Here is a 16,375-nt window from a genome sequence, read left to right as displayed (position 1 = left end):
CTGCTGAAGACCTTCACCTCCAGTTCAACTCAACTTGAGTGGAATGACTGCATGGGAGGTGGATGACAGTTGCTAACATAAATGTAGTTAAAGCTGTAAAAGAAGGGTAACAAGGATTCTAACTTATGGTGGAGTAAAAACTATTTTTTCTAGAGGAGAATATTCTTCTAAGAGCTATAACAAAAGTGTAAATGAGTCTTTGATAATAGAAAAGGCAAAATAGAGAAACAGCTGGAGAGAGATGCCTCTTGTCTTAGGTTAGACATACAAAGTTTTCATTCTTAATTGACGTTGCTGTGCAATTTAAGGAAGGCTTCCTATTTACCCTCTGCTGTTTATGCTGGAGATGTGGAGCTCTTGGGCAACGTGGGAGTGGACACAGCTATGGAAACATGAGTCCTTTGCATATACAGCAGAAGGTGGTGCCATGCAAATTTCTTTAGAGATGAGATGTGGCACTTGAGCCCAATGGAGAGTACTAACTTCAACACTTATTACACCCACTCTGACTTTAAATGTCTTAAAGGAACTTGCTCAAGGGAAGTAAGTTTGACTACTGATAGGGGGATTGTTGTGGATGGCTCTGAGAGTATCATCCCTGTGCTCAGCAGTGATTAAAAAAGACAAGTGCACATGCGCAAGGAACACCCAACAACATACAAGCATATTCAGCAAAAAGAAGGGTTTTTTTGGGTTGTATTGGTTTGTTTTTTTGGTTTTGTTTCTTGCCTCCCTGCACACAGAATTTATTGTAACAGGATTTTGCAGGATCCAAAACTAGGACTAGGTTCACAAAGGGGCTGGACAACCTCCTAGAGGATAGATCTACTGGTTCTCTACCAAATGTGAGCGTCTAGATGCACCCACTGCTTGGGAAGTCCTTTGACATCTGACTACTGAGAGCTGGTAAAGCATGCTAGGAAACGTTTACTCAGTTCATGTCTAAGTTCTTTCTCATCCGTGACCGAGTCCTGTGAGACGTGACATTGGACTAGCTGGACTTCAGTGCATCCTTGTGCTCCTGGGTGACGTGCTTGTCCGAATCACTTCCGAGTTCTGTCCTGCAAGGAAGTCTGAAAGAGCCTAGAGCCCTAGAAGGGGGGAACAGCTCGGTGCTTTGGGTGTCTGATTTGATATTCAGTGTAACTTTTGTCCTGGAGTGATCTGGATTATTGGTCTGGAACCAACTTTTCTTCTGTCTGGCTCAGCGACCCATCTCTTCTTCCCACAATAAGTTGCCCTGGCGTCAGCAGTTGTTAAAGTACATTGAAGGCAAAGGAAGGCTGGTGGTATGGACACTTGCATTAGCTTAGCTTGGGACAATTTCAGCTGCAGCAGAATTTGTGTGAGTTGACTCCTGTTTCTTATTGGTGGGACTGCATTGCAGAACTGCTCTTATCCCTGTGGTCCCTATTGTCCTTTGTGTCTTCTGACATTACTGACTCAGCCCCTTACACAAACTCTCCCAAACTGATACCAGAATAACCAGTGCTGCCTAAAAGACCTTAGTTATTAGTTGTCCTGCCAATGCTTAAGCAACTGTTTGAAGACTGATATTTATTTGTGCTGTCCAGGGAGTGCATAACTGCTGTCTCTGGCAAAAAGAAGGTCTGCTACCCTTATGGTAAGAAGCTGGGGAGGTGGGAGTTAAAAACAAAACAATCTGTAGAAGAAATGATTATAATCCTTTTTGCTTACATATACAACATTATTATATTATAAAATCTGTGCATGTTTTTAGGAGCTATGCCATGAACCCAGAACTTCCTTTCATCCACAGAGACATCTCCAGAGACACTAAGAGAAACTGCATCTGTCATCTAAACTACCTTCCTGATGACAAGCTAATAATCACGGCTCCCCAAAAGCAGACCCTTTCTTCCGCAGCTGTAACTTGAGTGTATCTTGGTGGTCTCCCACAGACACCAGAAAAGATTCTGTTGAGAGCATTTTGATTTCTCTGTTTCCTGTTTTCTTCCACACTGTGAGGCTGCCTTCAATGTTTTGAGTCCGTGAGAAGCTACTGCAACCCCACAGCCCACAGTTTTTCTTTCTGAACGCTGTTCCCAACCACAATCTGGCACATTGGTTATTTTCTGTTTTTTGGCACACTGGCTGTTTTCTATTTTCCTTCGAAATCTAGATACTGTTGATAGATTTGACCAGAGCAAATGGGGCTGCAAATGGAGTCTTAAACTAATTTGCTGACCTAAGAATAAACTTGTTCAAAGAAACCATTTATTACCTCATGGCCTCTATGGATCGTGTACCGTGAGACCTTCCAATGTTACTCACGGGGGCGAAATAGCCAAGGAGCTTCCAGAAGTTGAGAGGCAGGCGAGAAGGGCTGGAAGCCCTGCTCCTTTCGGCTGATGAGGGTTCCTTGAGGAGGCAATTGTGACAGAGGAGGTGAATTTAATCCTTCTCAACAAGTGCTTCTGTCATATTCTTTCCTGTCACATAATATGTGGATAAAACCTGTTAGAAGAAGAAAAAGCAAGTGATAAGTGATAGCCAGAAGCGTGAAACCTTTGAAGGCCAAGGCTGTGTTTGCAACAAAAGCAAGGCAAGCTCTCGTACAGAGCCCTAACCTGTGTCATTGCTTGTTTATCTGTTCCCTGTTGCTCTAGTATCTGAACAGAAAATGCCCTGTGCTCTAACCTAAATAGCATGATGCTTGTCACTTAATCTATGTGAAGCCAAAGAGAAGTTACATGCTGGAGACTGTCCACTCTCTTTTGGTTTTGTGTTTGTGTGCGTGTGTCTTGGCTTTTTTTTCTTTTTTAAATGAAAGCACAATACAGTAAGCTATGAAATGGATTATTGAGGGAGTTGTGGCACTTCTGTAAAAGCCAGTTTGACCTACTTCAGCCACCTGACTCCAGCACACAACTTTGCTTTCCTCTCTGCCCCTTCTTCCATCTGAAGCATCTGTTGGCTGGAGAGCAGTGGGAGCAGGACAGGCTGTGTCTGGGAGCCCCTGCCTGTGGACAAATGCAGCAGAGCTGCACGGAGGAGCTTTTTCTCCCTAAACAGGTGCTCAGCCTTTGTGGATGAGGCAAGTTAGGGTGACAAAAGCACTCCTCTGTTTTGCACCTGAATTCAGGTACCTGCCAGGAGACCAATGCTACTGAGAGCATCTGCCATGCTGCAAGTAGCTGTTCTGGCAGACTTGGAAGTAGGGCTGTGCTCCCTTCTCTGAAAGGACTGCTTCAGGGAATGGGGTGAGGCACAAGAGGTTTCACTACACAGGTAATCACAGTGGGATGTCGCTTCCGAAATAGCTGTGTGATGGAACAGCCTAAATCCCGTTGATGTGTAAGTGTTACAATACTGCTTTCTAATATTTTGCTTTGGACTTCTTGGTGCTTCAGAAACTTATGATGAAATCTGAACAGGAAGTAATCACTCTCATTAATCTTAAGAATGCTGAAACCAGCTATGTTTTCAGTGCTGTTTACTCCAATACTCCAATTGCACAGTTGTTATATTTTTCTCTCTTTTTTTTTTTTCTTTTTAAAAAGGTAAGGAATGAAGAAGACTTTATTAAGAAACTGGACTGCAGTCCTGACCAGCATCTAAAGGTAGTGTCCATCTTTGGGAACACAGGGGATGGCAAGTCTCACACCCTTAACCACACTTTCTTCTATGGCCGGGAAGTCTTCAAGACGTCTCCAGCCCAAGAGTCTTGCACAGTTGGAGTCTGGGCAGCCTATGACCCTGTCCGCAAAGTGGCGGTAATTGATACAGAGGGTCTCCTGGGGGCCACTGTGAACCTGAGCCAGAGAACACGGCTGCTGCTGAAGGTCCTGGCCATCTCTGACCTTGTCATCTACCGTACTCGTGCTGACAGGCTCCACAATGATCTCTTCAAATTCCTTGGTGATGCCTCGGAGGCTTATTTAAAACATTTCACCAAGGAGCTAAAAGCTACCACAGCCCGCTGTGGCCTAGATGTTCCTCTGTCAACTTTGGGTCCAGGTGTCATCATCTTTCACGAGACTGTGTACACCAAGCTACTGGGCTCTGGTGAGTAGGCAGTAAGAAACTGCATAACAATGTGCTAAACGCTATCTACCAATTATCAGGTTGCATTGAATATTCAGTGTTCTTTACTACCATGCAAAAGATGTGGTTTGGGTTTTGCCCTCGCTTGTTCCAGTCTGAGAGCCAGGCTATGGAAATAGCAGAGCATTCCCTGATGGCGATCTGACTACCCTAGGTCAGCTGGAATAATCCTCTTAACCAGCAGGGCATCAGCACTGACTAGTCATGATGAGAGTTCTGCCAGCCGTTGGAGGGGTCATCGTACAAGATCGTGAGTGTGGGTGATATGGCAGACGAAGGTGAAAACTGAGACACCCTGGAATTTTGGCAGGGATATGGAGTATCCTGTTGCAAAAAACCTAAAATAAAACTCAGTGTAGAAAGCAGGATGAGCAAGAATAATGAAATGTGTGAACTTCAATACTTACAGTACCTTCACTCTACTTTTTTAAATTCTGTGGACGAGTGTCATTCTGAGGCTGGTGTGAAGTTGGGACTGAGGTTGTGATGGCACAGAGCTGATGGTTTGACACCGCTTTTGTCTGTGCAAGTATCTGACATGGCCAAAGCAGCAGGCCTGGCACAGTTATTCCCATCACTTTCAGTGTTTTTTACTAGTGCTTTTAACTTGGCTCATGTCATTCTGGATTATGCATGTTTAAATTGTGTATTTTATTTGTATGTCCGAGTGAAACGTCCTGTCCTATGGAAGTCACAGCATATTTTGGTTTTGACTATACAGGGATCTAAATTTCTTCTCCTGGCCGTGTTTTTCCCGTGTTTCAAAAGGCATGATGAAACCTTTCTTCATTCTGTCCATCTCTGATGCTTTGATGAGCAAGAGCCCTAATGAATTGGCCTGCAGCAGCTGAGGCTCAGTCCTGCTGTCTGTGAACAGCTGAGAGCCTTCTGCTGTGTAATACCCCAGCAGCTCCCTCCTGGCCCACCTTCTCATTTTGGCTTTTCTAACCAGGGAGGTCTTGAGCTAGTAGAAGAATGTGACATTCTTTCTGGTTATTAGTAGAGTGACTTCTTAATTCCTTTTAACTTACCTGCCAAGGCAGTTCCTTTTCTTGCATATCAATTTACTGATTAGCAATGTAGAGTTTCATATAGTTGTTGAAATTTGCTGTTTCAGCAGGTCGGATTTAGTGACCCATAATGACAGTTGCACCTGTGTGCAAAGTCAGGGTAGTAAAAAAAATTGTATTTTTACGATCCCTTCTGATCATGGTAGGAATAGGAAAGAAACCTCTTAGCATGTGGATTTGCAGCAAGCTGTAACCATCTGTCTCAATGGATAATTGAGAAGTGTGTTTTTGTAGTTTCGGGACAGAGAAGAAGGGGCCTGCCTTATTCTGAAATGTACAGCAGGTACTTGGAAGCAGGCAGAAGAGTGTGGTTGACTCTATGGAGTCTGACCTGACGTGGCCAGTTCTGAAGTGCTTCACCATGTACAAAGGGTTGGTAGAGGCTCCGTCTTCCTTGCTACAGGGTTGGCAACAAGAATAAGCAGCCCATGTAAGGTTTACATCCTCCACGGATCAGGTGCTAGGACTAGCCATATCAAGTTATGATCTGGTGAGAAGAGCTAACAAGTGTGCTGATGTGAAGTTTCCTTATATTGTGAAATAAATTGCTGCTTATTCTGGATATCTGTGTTTCCAAACCTAGATGTTTCTGGTTTTACCTGTGGAACTTGGTCTTAGAATCTAAAGCTGTGTATCAAAAAAACAGAGAATGCTTTTGCAAACAGTTTGTTTCTTTTCCTTCTTGTAAAATATAATGATATTCCAGATGTATTAGAAAGTTTAATTAGGAAAACTAGCACTGTGTTGCATATGAAAACACTGTGCAATTTAAATAGTATTTTAAACAATCAGTTGTTTATATACTTGCTGATACTCTTGTATATAGATCATCCTTCTGAGGTTCCCGAGAAGCTCATTCAGGATCGGTTTCGGAAGCTAAGCTGTTTTCCTGAGGCTTTCAGCTCAATCCACTACAAGGGAACAAGGACATACAATCCTCCAACAGATTTCTCTGGACTTAGGCGAGCTGTGGAGCAGCAGCTGGAGAACAATACCACTCGGTCACCTAGGCAGCCTGGGGTTATCTACAAAGCGCTAAAAGTAAGTGGAGAAAAGTTCATCACAATCTTTATTTGTATCACGGTTGGTAGTAACTGCCAGCTGCAGCTAATAAAGGTAGGGCATGTGAAACAGTGACGTAGACTTTTTGATACACGGTTGGTAGTAACTGCCAGCTGCAGCTGATAAAGGTAGGGCATGTGAAACAGTGATGTAGACTTTTTGATGTCTGGAGATAAAGCAAGTCTTCTATGAAGATGATGGATTTTGTGTAACAGCCAGGTAGGCTGGGTAGGTTTTTTTACTTTAAAACAAACAAACGCCTTAGCAAAGACCCTGGAAGGTTGAGAAGAGTTGGAGAGCAAAACAGAGCAAAATCAAGAAACTGAGCTGGGAAGAAACTGACTGAGGAAGAAGAAAATAATTGATGCTGTGAGTGACAGGCACTTAATGACAGTGATTTACAAAGAGGAGGACCAGAAGGAGTTATTGATGAAATTCCTAAGCGTGTCCTTAGCACAAGGGGAGGGAATGCCAGAGACTTGGAGGAAGTTAATGGTTGGCAAAACCTAGCACTCAGTGTAGCCTAACCCAAGGGCTGGGAGGCAAAAAGGAGGAAGGAGATGTGTTGATAGCTAGGAAACAAGATGGGATCAAGCCAAATGATGTATCATTTCAAAGGTGCAGCATCAGATCAGAAGGCTGGTGAAAAGGAAGTGCGGAGGCAGCCGGTGATTGTCTTAGAAGGTTCACCTTGCTAGGGTGTCAGAGGGATTTTCAGATCTTTAAATTTATGCTACAAGTTTCCGTACATTGCTACCACTACCTGCTTAGCATCATGTTTTCATTGGCCTGAAGTGCACAGCTGTCATCAGGGAGGGGCGGGCAGAGCTAGGGCATATCTACAGAAGGAGGTAGTGTTAGCAGTCTCTTCTGATGTTAGTCACAGCTGTTGGAACAGATAATTCCAGCTGCTCTGTATTTGGGGTAGCTGAAGCACGGAGAGAAGTATCAGGGTGGCATGTACACAGTTCCTTGCATTAGGGTGCAGACCGGCAGCAAGGGGAAAACAGCCAGAGTGGTTAATTCCAGTTTAATTTCTTGGACTTTATTGCAATAGCCAAGTAATCCAGCTTCAGATATCTCTGCTAGTGCACTTAAATTCATGCCCAGTAAAGTGTTTGCTGTGTTCAGATCACTACTGACTACAAATTAACTTTTTTTGCTTCACTTCCTGAGGACACAAGGCTTGCTAGTGATCTGTGTCCACCGCCTCTAACTTTTGAATTAATTGACCAGTATCAGTCAAGCTTGAAAGCGATCTTAAAGCTAATTTCCTTGAAATTCTGTGAAATCAGATGTCTATGTAGAGATCTTATCTGAGAGAAGCTGTGGTGAGAGATACCCACATGTCTGTGTGTATGTGCAGTCAAGCCTTGTCAGACAGCAGAGATGCTCCCTCCGGCCCTGCTGCCTGGGAGGAGGAGAGAGAAAGGCAGCCTCTATAGTAACCTCAGCTGTAGGAGGAGTTTCAGTTATGCCTTCAGAGATCTCCATCAAGGAAAACCTTAACCATCTACTTTGTTCCAGTGCTTACTTTTTTTTTTTTTAATGTAGCACCCGAAAGAACTGAAAAAGTTAAGTGTGCCAAGGCTAAGGACTGACTTAATCTGAGAACAGATGCTCCCAGGAAAGGGAACAAATCCCTTGGTCTTGCGGTTTCACCAGAGAAGAGCAATTGTTTGAGGGGCCAGAGGAAAGCTCAGGGCAGCACTTTATGAGCTGAGGGGCAAAGAATGTGTCCTCATGTACTGTGAGAAATGACTCTCTGAGTTTCCTTCTGGAGGTTTCCAAAATGCAAAGCCCTTTTAGCAAGTACCCTGCTGTTTTGGGCGTGGGTTGTGTGCACAGAGGTGGATGCAATCTTCTGCCACCCATTTCTGCTCTAAAATTCAAAGTAGGGGCAGGAGGAGAGGAGAAAAGTGTCTTAAGAACATTCAGGTCACTTCCATACAAGTGCAAGATTGTCTTCTTGCTTGGTTTCTAATTGTTGTCTTGGTTTCCAGGTTGGTAAGACATTATTTGTTAGCTGTGTACTCTCTGCCTCTCCCTCCAGTAAAGGAACCCATGCTTTTGCTTGCAAAAGCTTTCATAAAATGTCTGCATTGCTCTCAGTACCTTACCAGTTCATTCTCTTCTGTTTGACAGGCTCTAAGTGACCGGTTCAGTGGGGAGATCCCCGATGACCAGATGGCTCACAGCTCTTTCTTTCCAGATGAATATTTCACATGCTCCTCTGTGTGCCTCAGCTGTGGGTAAGTAAATGAGAAATGCACCCTCATCCTTCTAGAAGATAGTGTTGCCCTGGTCTACATCACCTATTATCAGCTAGTACTTCCAGGCAGAATTAGCTTGAAATTCAACTCTTAAGTGAATTGGATGGCTGTTATTGCTGCAGTCCAGCTGAATGCACAGTCTTTGCCTACTCTGTTTTTGTATATGGCTACAAACCTGTTCCTACCCTGCGTGCACTGGGGAAGAGATATGGGCAGAAGAAAGGAGTGTCTAAAGAAATCCCCCAAAATGTTCTGTGATGATTTTTCCTGCCATTTTTATTACATAAACAATCTTAAAGCGCACGTCATGGACCTGGGCTGTGTTCAGTGACTAGATCTAAGCGGAGCCCCAGGTTTGATGAGAGCTTGGCTCATAGCTCTCTGGGAAGAGCCCAGAGATTCCAGAGGGCCTGGAAGGGGAGTAGATGGCAGTCAGTGCTCTGAGTCTGTGAGGTACTATAGGAGTGTGATTTTATGGCTGATTATGCTTCTGGAAACATTTTCTCTCAAATGTGATACAGTGCTATGTTCCTGCTCTTTTATGCTCATTAGAGAATTTCTAGCAGCTCCTTGCAAAGGCTGCAGTGTTTACTCTGTCTTGGTCAATTTCCAAACTTGGTCAGGCCTTCCTAAAACTCTCTGTGAAATTTAAATTGGCTACAATGATAATTTCCAGCACTGAACTGTTGTGTGGCACCGCTTTATACTGCGAAACAGTTGCTACACCTCTTTCCAAAGAGCCTGTCTTTCAATGGTAAATGATGTCATTGCTGTATGTACAGTTGTGAAAATGCTTTAGAGTTACAATGTTTATACAAATGCAAGATAGTAAAATAAATGAACTCTTGGTGACACCTGTCCCATATCTAACGCATCAGCTCATGGTTTGCTTTTGCATACTCAGGTGTGGCTGTAAGAAGAGCATGAACCATGCCAAGGAAGGAGTCCCTCATGAATCCAAAAGTCGATGCAGATATTCTCACCAGTATGATAACAGAGTCTACACTTGCAAGGTGAGTAGTGACACGAGGACAAGGTCTGAAGAATGGAGAAGGAGAGGCTGTCCCAATAAATGAGGAATATCACAGGCATATGCCTGTTTTCTTGCATTTTTTCAAATGAGAGAGGTGCTCATGGCCTTGACAAGAAAAATTGATCCCCATTGAACTTGTACTTTTGCTTGGAGAGGTTATCACTTCTGCATGCTACGTGTCATTTGCTAGCTAAACTGTGAACCCAGCTGCTCTCAACCTGGGTGATGTTGACCTACATACATGATGTGGTTACTCTTTTTACTTGCTTATGCCCGTTGCTTGTTATTAGCCAGTTTTTCTGAAGGATGTGTGCAGGAGATAGGAAAATTTTCAGCTATCGTGATAGTTTTTATTGTTGTAGAGATATTTCCCTATGGTGGTATTGACAGTGTGTTTGGTTTGATTTTGTTTTTAAATGAGTTCTGATGAGTGCTCTTCTTTGCGATGGAGACCACTGTATGCCAATTATATGCTTTATGTGACCAAACAGCTGCAAGACTTGGAGTCTGGGATTCCCAAGAATACCGTTTTAATTGAACCTTTGTGTTATAGGCCTGTTACGAACGAGGGATGGAGGTCAGCGTGGTGCCAAAAACCTCTGCTTCCACTGACTCCCCTTGGCTGGGCCTTGCCAAGTATGCCTGGTCAGGGTGAGTGCTGCAGCTAAGATCTCTCTGCTCTCTGTTGCCTCTACCCTGCTTGGTGCACTGGACTTCCAGTATCTCACTGAGGTAACCCGTCTTCCTCTTTTGCAGGTACGTGATTGAGTGCCCCAACTGCGGGGTGGTGTACCGCAGCCGACAGTACTGGTTTGGCAACCAAGATCCTGTGAACACTGTAGTGAGGACAGAAATTGAGCATGTCTGGCCAGGGGTAAGTCTGGTTGCTGGGTAGTCTTTGTGTACGTGTGCAGCCACCCACGTGTTTATGTTGGTTCTTCTGGATGTTGATGGAGAAAATGGATTGGCTTTCATTACAGCTGGCTGTTCTCTCTGCTGTTTCAAAAAAAACCTTCGCAAGGGCTTTCAGTCATCTTTTGGCCATCTTGAAATGGCTACGTTGCCAGTTTATGAACACTTTGTGTGAATGATACACCATTAAAGCCTACCCCTGTGTTTCAAAGCAGGGCTGGTGTATTTTTTTCTCCTGCTTGCCTTCCAGTTTAACGGGAGCAGTGGGTCACAGAGCCATCCGCACCTAAAAAAATTAGGTTTCCCTGTTCCTATTCTCAAATGAATATCCATTTCATTCCAGACTGATGGATTTCTGAAAGACAACAACAATGCAGCCCAGCGTTTATTGGATGGGATGAATTTCATGGCGCAATCAGTATCTGAACTTAGCCTGGGACCTACAAAAGCTGTGACCTCCTGGTTGACAGACCAGATTGCCCCAGCTTACTGGAGACCCAACTCTCAGATCTTGGTAAATAGCAGCTGCTGTAGAGAAAAGCTTTGCATAGCTAAAAACTCTTTTTTTTTTTTTTTTTTTCACCCTTTCAGTAGTATAGTATTTTGCAGATTCCAAATGCTTCTTGTTCGATTGCAGCAAGACCTTCTCCTACAATTTTGAGAAAACTAAAATGCTTTCAGTTTTTCCCATTCTTGGCTTAGTCGAAGAAAGTATGAACAGAGGCTCTGCCCAGCCCTGCTAAAGAGACTGTTTCTCCCTACTTTTTGTGAGCTCCTGTCCCAGCAGTATCACAGAAAATCCTGGCTTGCGTGAACTTGCTCTTCAAAGCCAAAGAATCAACATCTTCAATCTGGCTTCTGCAGTTGATAGTACTATTTTTATAGGTGCAGAGATTAGACTCTGGTTTCGTAACAGATGCGAAAAGCTGGCCTCAACAATTCAACTACGAAAGGATTCCCTGTGGCTTGCAGGAAACAGATATATCTTCAGTGAAAACTGCCTTCTGAATTCTTACCCCCCACAAAGATCAAGTACCCACTATTCAGCCCTGCGTGATGTGGCTGTAATTATTTGTGATTGTGAATGAAGGGATCGTAGCAATCTATTGGCTTAGCCACCCTACTTCTACCTGTCTGAATCACTTCCCTAGGGTAAAGTTATGGGGCTGGTAGCACCCAAGTCTTGGGTGTAACTATATTTTTCACAATTTCAGTCTGAGTCTTGCTATCCTGGGGTTTTGCTGTCTGTTTTTCTATTAAGGAAGACCAAACTAACAGTTTTTCTTTCTATGTTGTTCTCGTTAGAGTTGTAATAAGTGCAACACGCCTTTTAAAGATAATGACACTAAACATCACTGCCGGGCCTGTGGAGAGGGCTTCTGTGATGGCTGTTCTTCCAAGACCCGTCCAGTGCCTGAGCGAGGCTGGGGACCGGCACCAGTGCGCGTGTGTGACAACTGCTATGAAAACAGGGGCATCCAGTTAGGTAATTTTGAGTTGATTGTGACAGAATTATCTCTGGGCAATAGTTAGTCTGAAGTCTTTGTCCCTGGCTTCTGGATCACAACTATTCCCGTTGAGTGTAGACAGTGTTGTTCAAACTGGGCTTTGGCACAGAGCCTTTAGCCGGGAAGCTCAAGAGCTCCATGTCTTCTGGCAAGAAGATGACTCTTGCAACGAGCTACCAGGTATCTGACCCCCTGACTAAATTATTTTCGAATTGGATCGTTACTTTGTTTTTCCAGCATCTGCTGATGGTGTGGAGCTAGCATCAGAGCAGGGATGCTGCTGTTTCAGCAGGCTATGTATTTTGTTCATTACTGCTGAAATGAAAGTGAAAACTCTGCAATCCAAGGTCGGGGATGTGGGAGATAAAGGCTGAGGAGAGGCTCCAAGCTGCCTTTTGGGTTTGCTGCTGGTTTTTGCTAATGTAAATTAACTGAAACTTGGCAGAAATTGCGCTGGGCCAAGGTTGAGCCCTTAACTCTTGTGTCATGCAGATGTGGCTGAGCTGCCTTCAGATGAGGAAGGGGGGACACTGATTGCCAGGAAGGTGGGGGAAGCTGTGCAGAACACTCTTGGAGCAGTGGTGACAGCCATGGACATTCCCTTAGGTGAGCTCTGTTCTCTTCTGATGGTTTTTTTGTTTGTTTTTTGTCTAGAGGCATTTTTGTTTTCACAGAGCAAAACTTGCGATTAAACTTCAAGAGTTTGTGTGACAGGCTGGCAGCTCTGCTATGATACCACTTCTGGTTGAGAATTCTACAGCCCTCTGCACCTCTCTGGCTTGATGTTTCCTTTTTTTTTTTTTTTCCCAGCACATTATTTCTGCAGTTTGTACCTTCTCTTTTTCTCTCTGTTGTGCAAATCTCTGTGCACCGAGCTGTGAGCCATTCATGCTCCCCTGATGCATCACTGCAGTGACCTGCCAGCTGGAGTTCCCTAAGGACTGGCCAGTTAGGAAGTATTTTGTCAGGTTTGGTTATCTTCCAGAGATGCTCAGTGCCTTTTAAGTGTGTTCATGGATGCTGCTGGCACTTGGTACTTCTGCAAGGGAGGCTGAGAATCTGAATCTGTTCAGGTCGGTAATGATGGGAAAGTAATCAGTAATGTGATCTTTAATGGTGATCTTAGTACAGTGAATGTTTGCGGCTCTTCCGTGTGCCGGGTAGCAGTTCAGGTACGTCAGCAAACACTTCGCTCTTTAATCTTGTCTTGTTGGACCTGACTTCCTACTCATTGCACAGATGATCATTCCACCGCTTTGCCTACAGCATGTCCTGTCATCACCCTTGTGGGTGTTTGTTGTCCGACTCGATGAAAGGCAGAATGAATCTCTGTCTCAGTTCAGACAGTACATGTGTTTCTGAATGTTTGGTTTGGTGACTGTGGTTTTTTGGCCGCAGCTGAAATGTAGGCAAAAGCAAGTGTCTCAACCTCTGGAAGAGTCTGAGTAAGGGAAGATGCCACCATTTAAGGAGAAACAATCTATCCCTTTGAAGAGAGGCAGACTGGGGGGGAATGACAGAATGGCCTAAATGGCTACCCGTTGCACTGAAGTATTCTGTCAGTAGGTCATCTTCCTCTTAATGGCAGTGGTATGACTTGCAGTGTGTAAGTACTTCCAGTGGAGTACATTCTTGACATGCTCATGTTCACAGATTATTTTCTTCTCCCTCTTTCTCACCACCACCCCCTGCCCCTTCCTCCACAGGTCTGGTAAAAGATGCTGCCCGACCTGCATACTGGGTACCAGACCATGAAATCCTGCACTGCCACAACTGCCGGAAGGAATTCAGTATCAAACTCTCCAAACACCACTGTCGGGCCTGTGGCCAGGGATTCTGTGACGAATGCTCACATGACCGCAGAGCAGTTCCCTCTCGTGGATGGGATCACCCTGTCCGAGTTTGCTTTAACTGCAATAAAAAGCCTGGTGACCTTTAGCCCCAGGCTCTTCTCCAGATCTTTGCAATTCCTTATGTTCTCAGGGTTACAAATGAAAATATCTGGTCTCCCTTTCACCTCTTAACCTGTTGCAGCCAGAGTGCATGTTTCCAGTTTCTGGCCTCCTCTCGTGTTATATCCATCTTGGAACACTGGGAATGAGCTTACGTTCAGCCTCTAGGTTTTAACTTCAAAATAACTGGGGAAGGGAGGGAGCTCCCTTGTAAATGAGCAAACCAAAATCAAGTGTATTTTATTCCAATTTAAAAAAAAAAAAAATTATATATATATCTATCTATCTGTGTATAACTTAGTATATTAAGCATACGGTTGGCTAATGAAGCTTTGAGTATTCCTAGTTAAAATGATGGATGGTGGTGTTCCTTACTATATTGGATCAGATCTACGGCCTTCTGATTCTCCTTTTGGAACATCTTGCTGATCACGATGTCCTGTGAGGAAGGTTTGGACTCTGTGCTGCCAGGAAATATCCAATGTTGATGTATGAATTACACCTGGTAATTCAACCAACCCTACATCTGGAGGTGCCGCACTTCTGGCCGTGGAAGATTAAACCCAGATTCATTAGTAAGGTTGTTTGAACTGTGATATGAGCAGTGGTCTTGCAGTGCAAGAGGTATCAAGTTGAAATAGACCCCTTGGTAGAGACCAGCAGAGCTCTGAAAGGTAAAGCAAATCATATGGCACAAGGCAAAGCATTCTCATTTTGCCGTTTCAACTTCAATACCGGATCAAAAGGTAGCAGGGTCTTGCTCTCCCTGACAATGTTCTCATGTACTCAGGTTTTCTTCAAGTTCCTCTGCCATCTTGTTGCAGTTAAAAGTGTTGTCCAGAGCAGAACAAAAGTTACGTAGACAGTTCTGAAATACAAAGTTTGAGTTGTTTGAATTGTGATGACTTTTCTTTTCCCCACTTCTTAAGTGATCTTGTGGTCTCTGGAGCCTCTGTGTTCTCAGACGTGGTTGCATAGAAACTGCACAGATTTGACTTACCTTTTTTCTAATAATATGAACTTACAAATCCACCTGGAAAATGGGAACCTTTCTTCTTTGCTCCTAGCAACTGGCACTCACTGGACTTCATCCTTTTATTAAAGGACTGCAAGGAATTCGCTGATTTTATTATCAAAAGCACCACTTAACCTAACTAATGCTGTCTTGTACTGTGGATTTGTGATTCCAGTTATAAGAAGTAAGAGACCATTGTGGATTAAACTGCCTAAAATTCTCCTGTCTTGGCTTACATAGACAAGAATTCTTCCACCATGTGAGAGTTGTCTCCTGTTGGAGTGGCTGGAGTTTGATGCAATGTCCTGGAACTGTGGTATTTTTTTCCCCAGCTTATTAAATATGCTCCTGTGTAGATGAGTGCCCAACACCCTGGTTTAGGACTGTGTTATTAAATTAACTGCTATAAAAGACTTTATCTTCTGAACAAGCGTACTGACTTTTTCCTTGTAACAAGCGGTTCTCACTTTGTCTCTGAAAGAACATGCTCACAAAGTGATTGCCCTTTTGCAACTACATCCAGCCTACACGTGGAAGTAGACTTAGAAGATGTTCCAGGATGCCTTCGGTACTGGCTGAGTTTACTGGGGACTGTCTCATGTTTTTGTAAGCAAAGTCTGCCATAAACTGAGAGTTGCCCAGGGGAGGGCACAGGTAGGTAGAAGTCCCCTCTTAAAAGACATTCTGCACATCCAGCATAATTCTGTGCTTCAAAGTATTTTTATTTTTTTAACGGGTGAGCAATGTGTTCTTGGTTTGTAGGCTGTGCCCTGTGTGCTGTTTATGCATGTAGCTTTACTGCCATGTTAATGCACAAAGAGAAAGCAGCCATGACATTCCTTGTATAAAATCTTTGGCATCTGTTTCAACAACTTGTCTGATTTTATTTTTTTTTTTCCTTCTCACAGGCAGAATTACTACACAGTCAAAGAGAAAATATTGTCTAAACATTTTTAGTATATATGCAATCTTAGTAACTTAGCAACTTGTCAATATGCAGAGTCCATTCTTGGTTGATTATCCTGGAGCTGAATCTTTTATGCTGTTGCTCAACAAAGCAAAGTGCTATGTGGTGCTTAAACTGTAGCAGTCTTGGTATTACTCTTTCTGGACAATGCTGAGAGGATTATTTGGGTCCTTTGTTTTCCAAAATGGAAAAAAAAAAAAATCTGTAAAGTTTAAGTTCACTGCTGTTTTCTGTACACAAGAGCTTTTATTTTTTTCTGATAGTATTTGGTGCTGTGAGTACGCAGAGTATAGAGTATGGTTATTAAATGGATTAGCTATTTAAAGGGGATAGATGCATATTTTAGCAGAGCGCAATGCTATTTGGTATTAAGACATCAGGATTCAATAAACAAAAGGGCTCTAAACAACATCTGTAGACAGAAAGCTCTACAGGAAACTTAAATGAAGGAAATAGAAATCCTGGGGAAAAAAAAATTCACTACAGCCAGTAACACGGGAGCATGTTGTGCTTGG

General features: G+C 43.6%; 1 protein-coding gene across 2 annotated transcripts in view; it reads left to right on the top strand.

Moving 5' to 3' along the window:
* ZFYVE1 (zinc finger, FYVE domain containing 1) overlaps positions 1–15,762 on the top strand; it is a 26,873-nt gene extending 11,111 nt beyond the window's left edge. The window contains exons 2-11 of one of the 2 annotated variants that reach the window (XM_009707335.1): positions 3,525–4,029; positions 5,965–6,179; positions 8,346–8,452; positions 9,378–9,486; positions 10,060–10,157; positions 10,263–10,380; positions 10,762–10,932; positions 11,724–11,904; positions 12,419–12,532; positions 13,633–15,762. In XM_009707335.1, the coding sequence (XP_009705637.1) occupies positions 3,525–4,029; positions 5,965–6,179; positions 8,346–8,452; positions 9,378–9,486; positions 10,060–10,157; positions 10,263–10,380; positions 10,762–10,932; positions 11,724–11,904; positions 12,419–12,532; positions 13,633–13,865 (1,851 nt within the window). In that variant the 3' untranslated portion in view covers positions 13,866–15,762. The remainder of the gene's footprint in view (positions 1–3,524; positions 4,030–5,964; positions 6,180–8,345; positions 8,453–9,377; positions 9,487–10,059; positions 10,158–10,262; positions 10,381–10,761; positions 10,933–11,723; positions 11,905–12,418; positions 12,533–13,632) is intronic. The other variant, XM_009707336.1, reaches the window with a different exon arrangement.
* The last annotated feature ends 613 nt before the right edge of the window (positions 15,763–16,375 follow it).

This window comes from Cariama cristata, unplaced genomic scaffold (assembly GCF_000690535.1).
Source record: "Cariama cristata isolate BGI_N322 unplaced genomic scaffold, ASM69053v1 scaffold939, whole genome shotgun sequence".
Lineage (NCBI taxonomy): Eukaryota > Metazoa > Chordata > Aves > Cariamiformes > Cariamidae > Cariama > Cariama cristata.
This window is presented reverse-complemented; position numbering and strand designations above follow the sequence as displayed.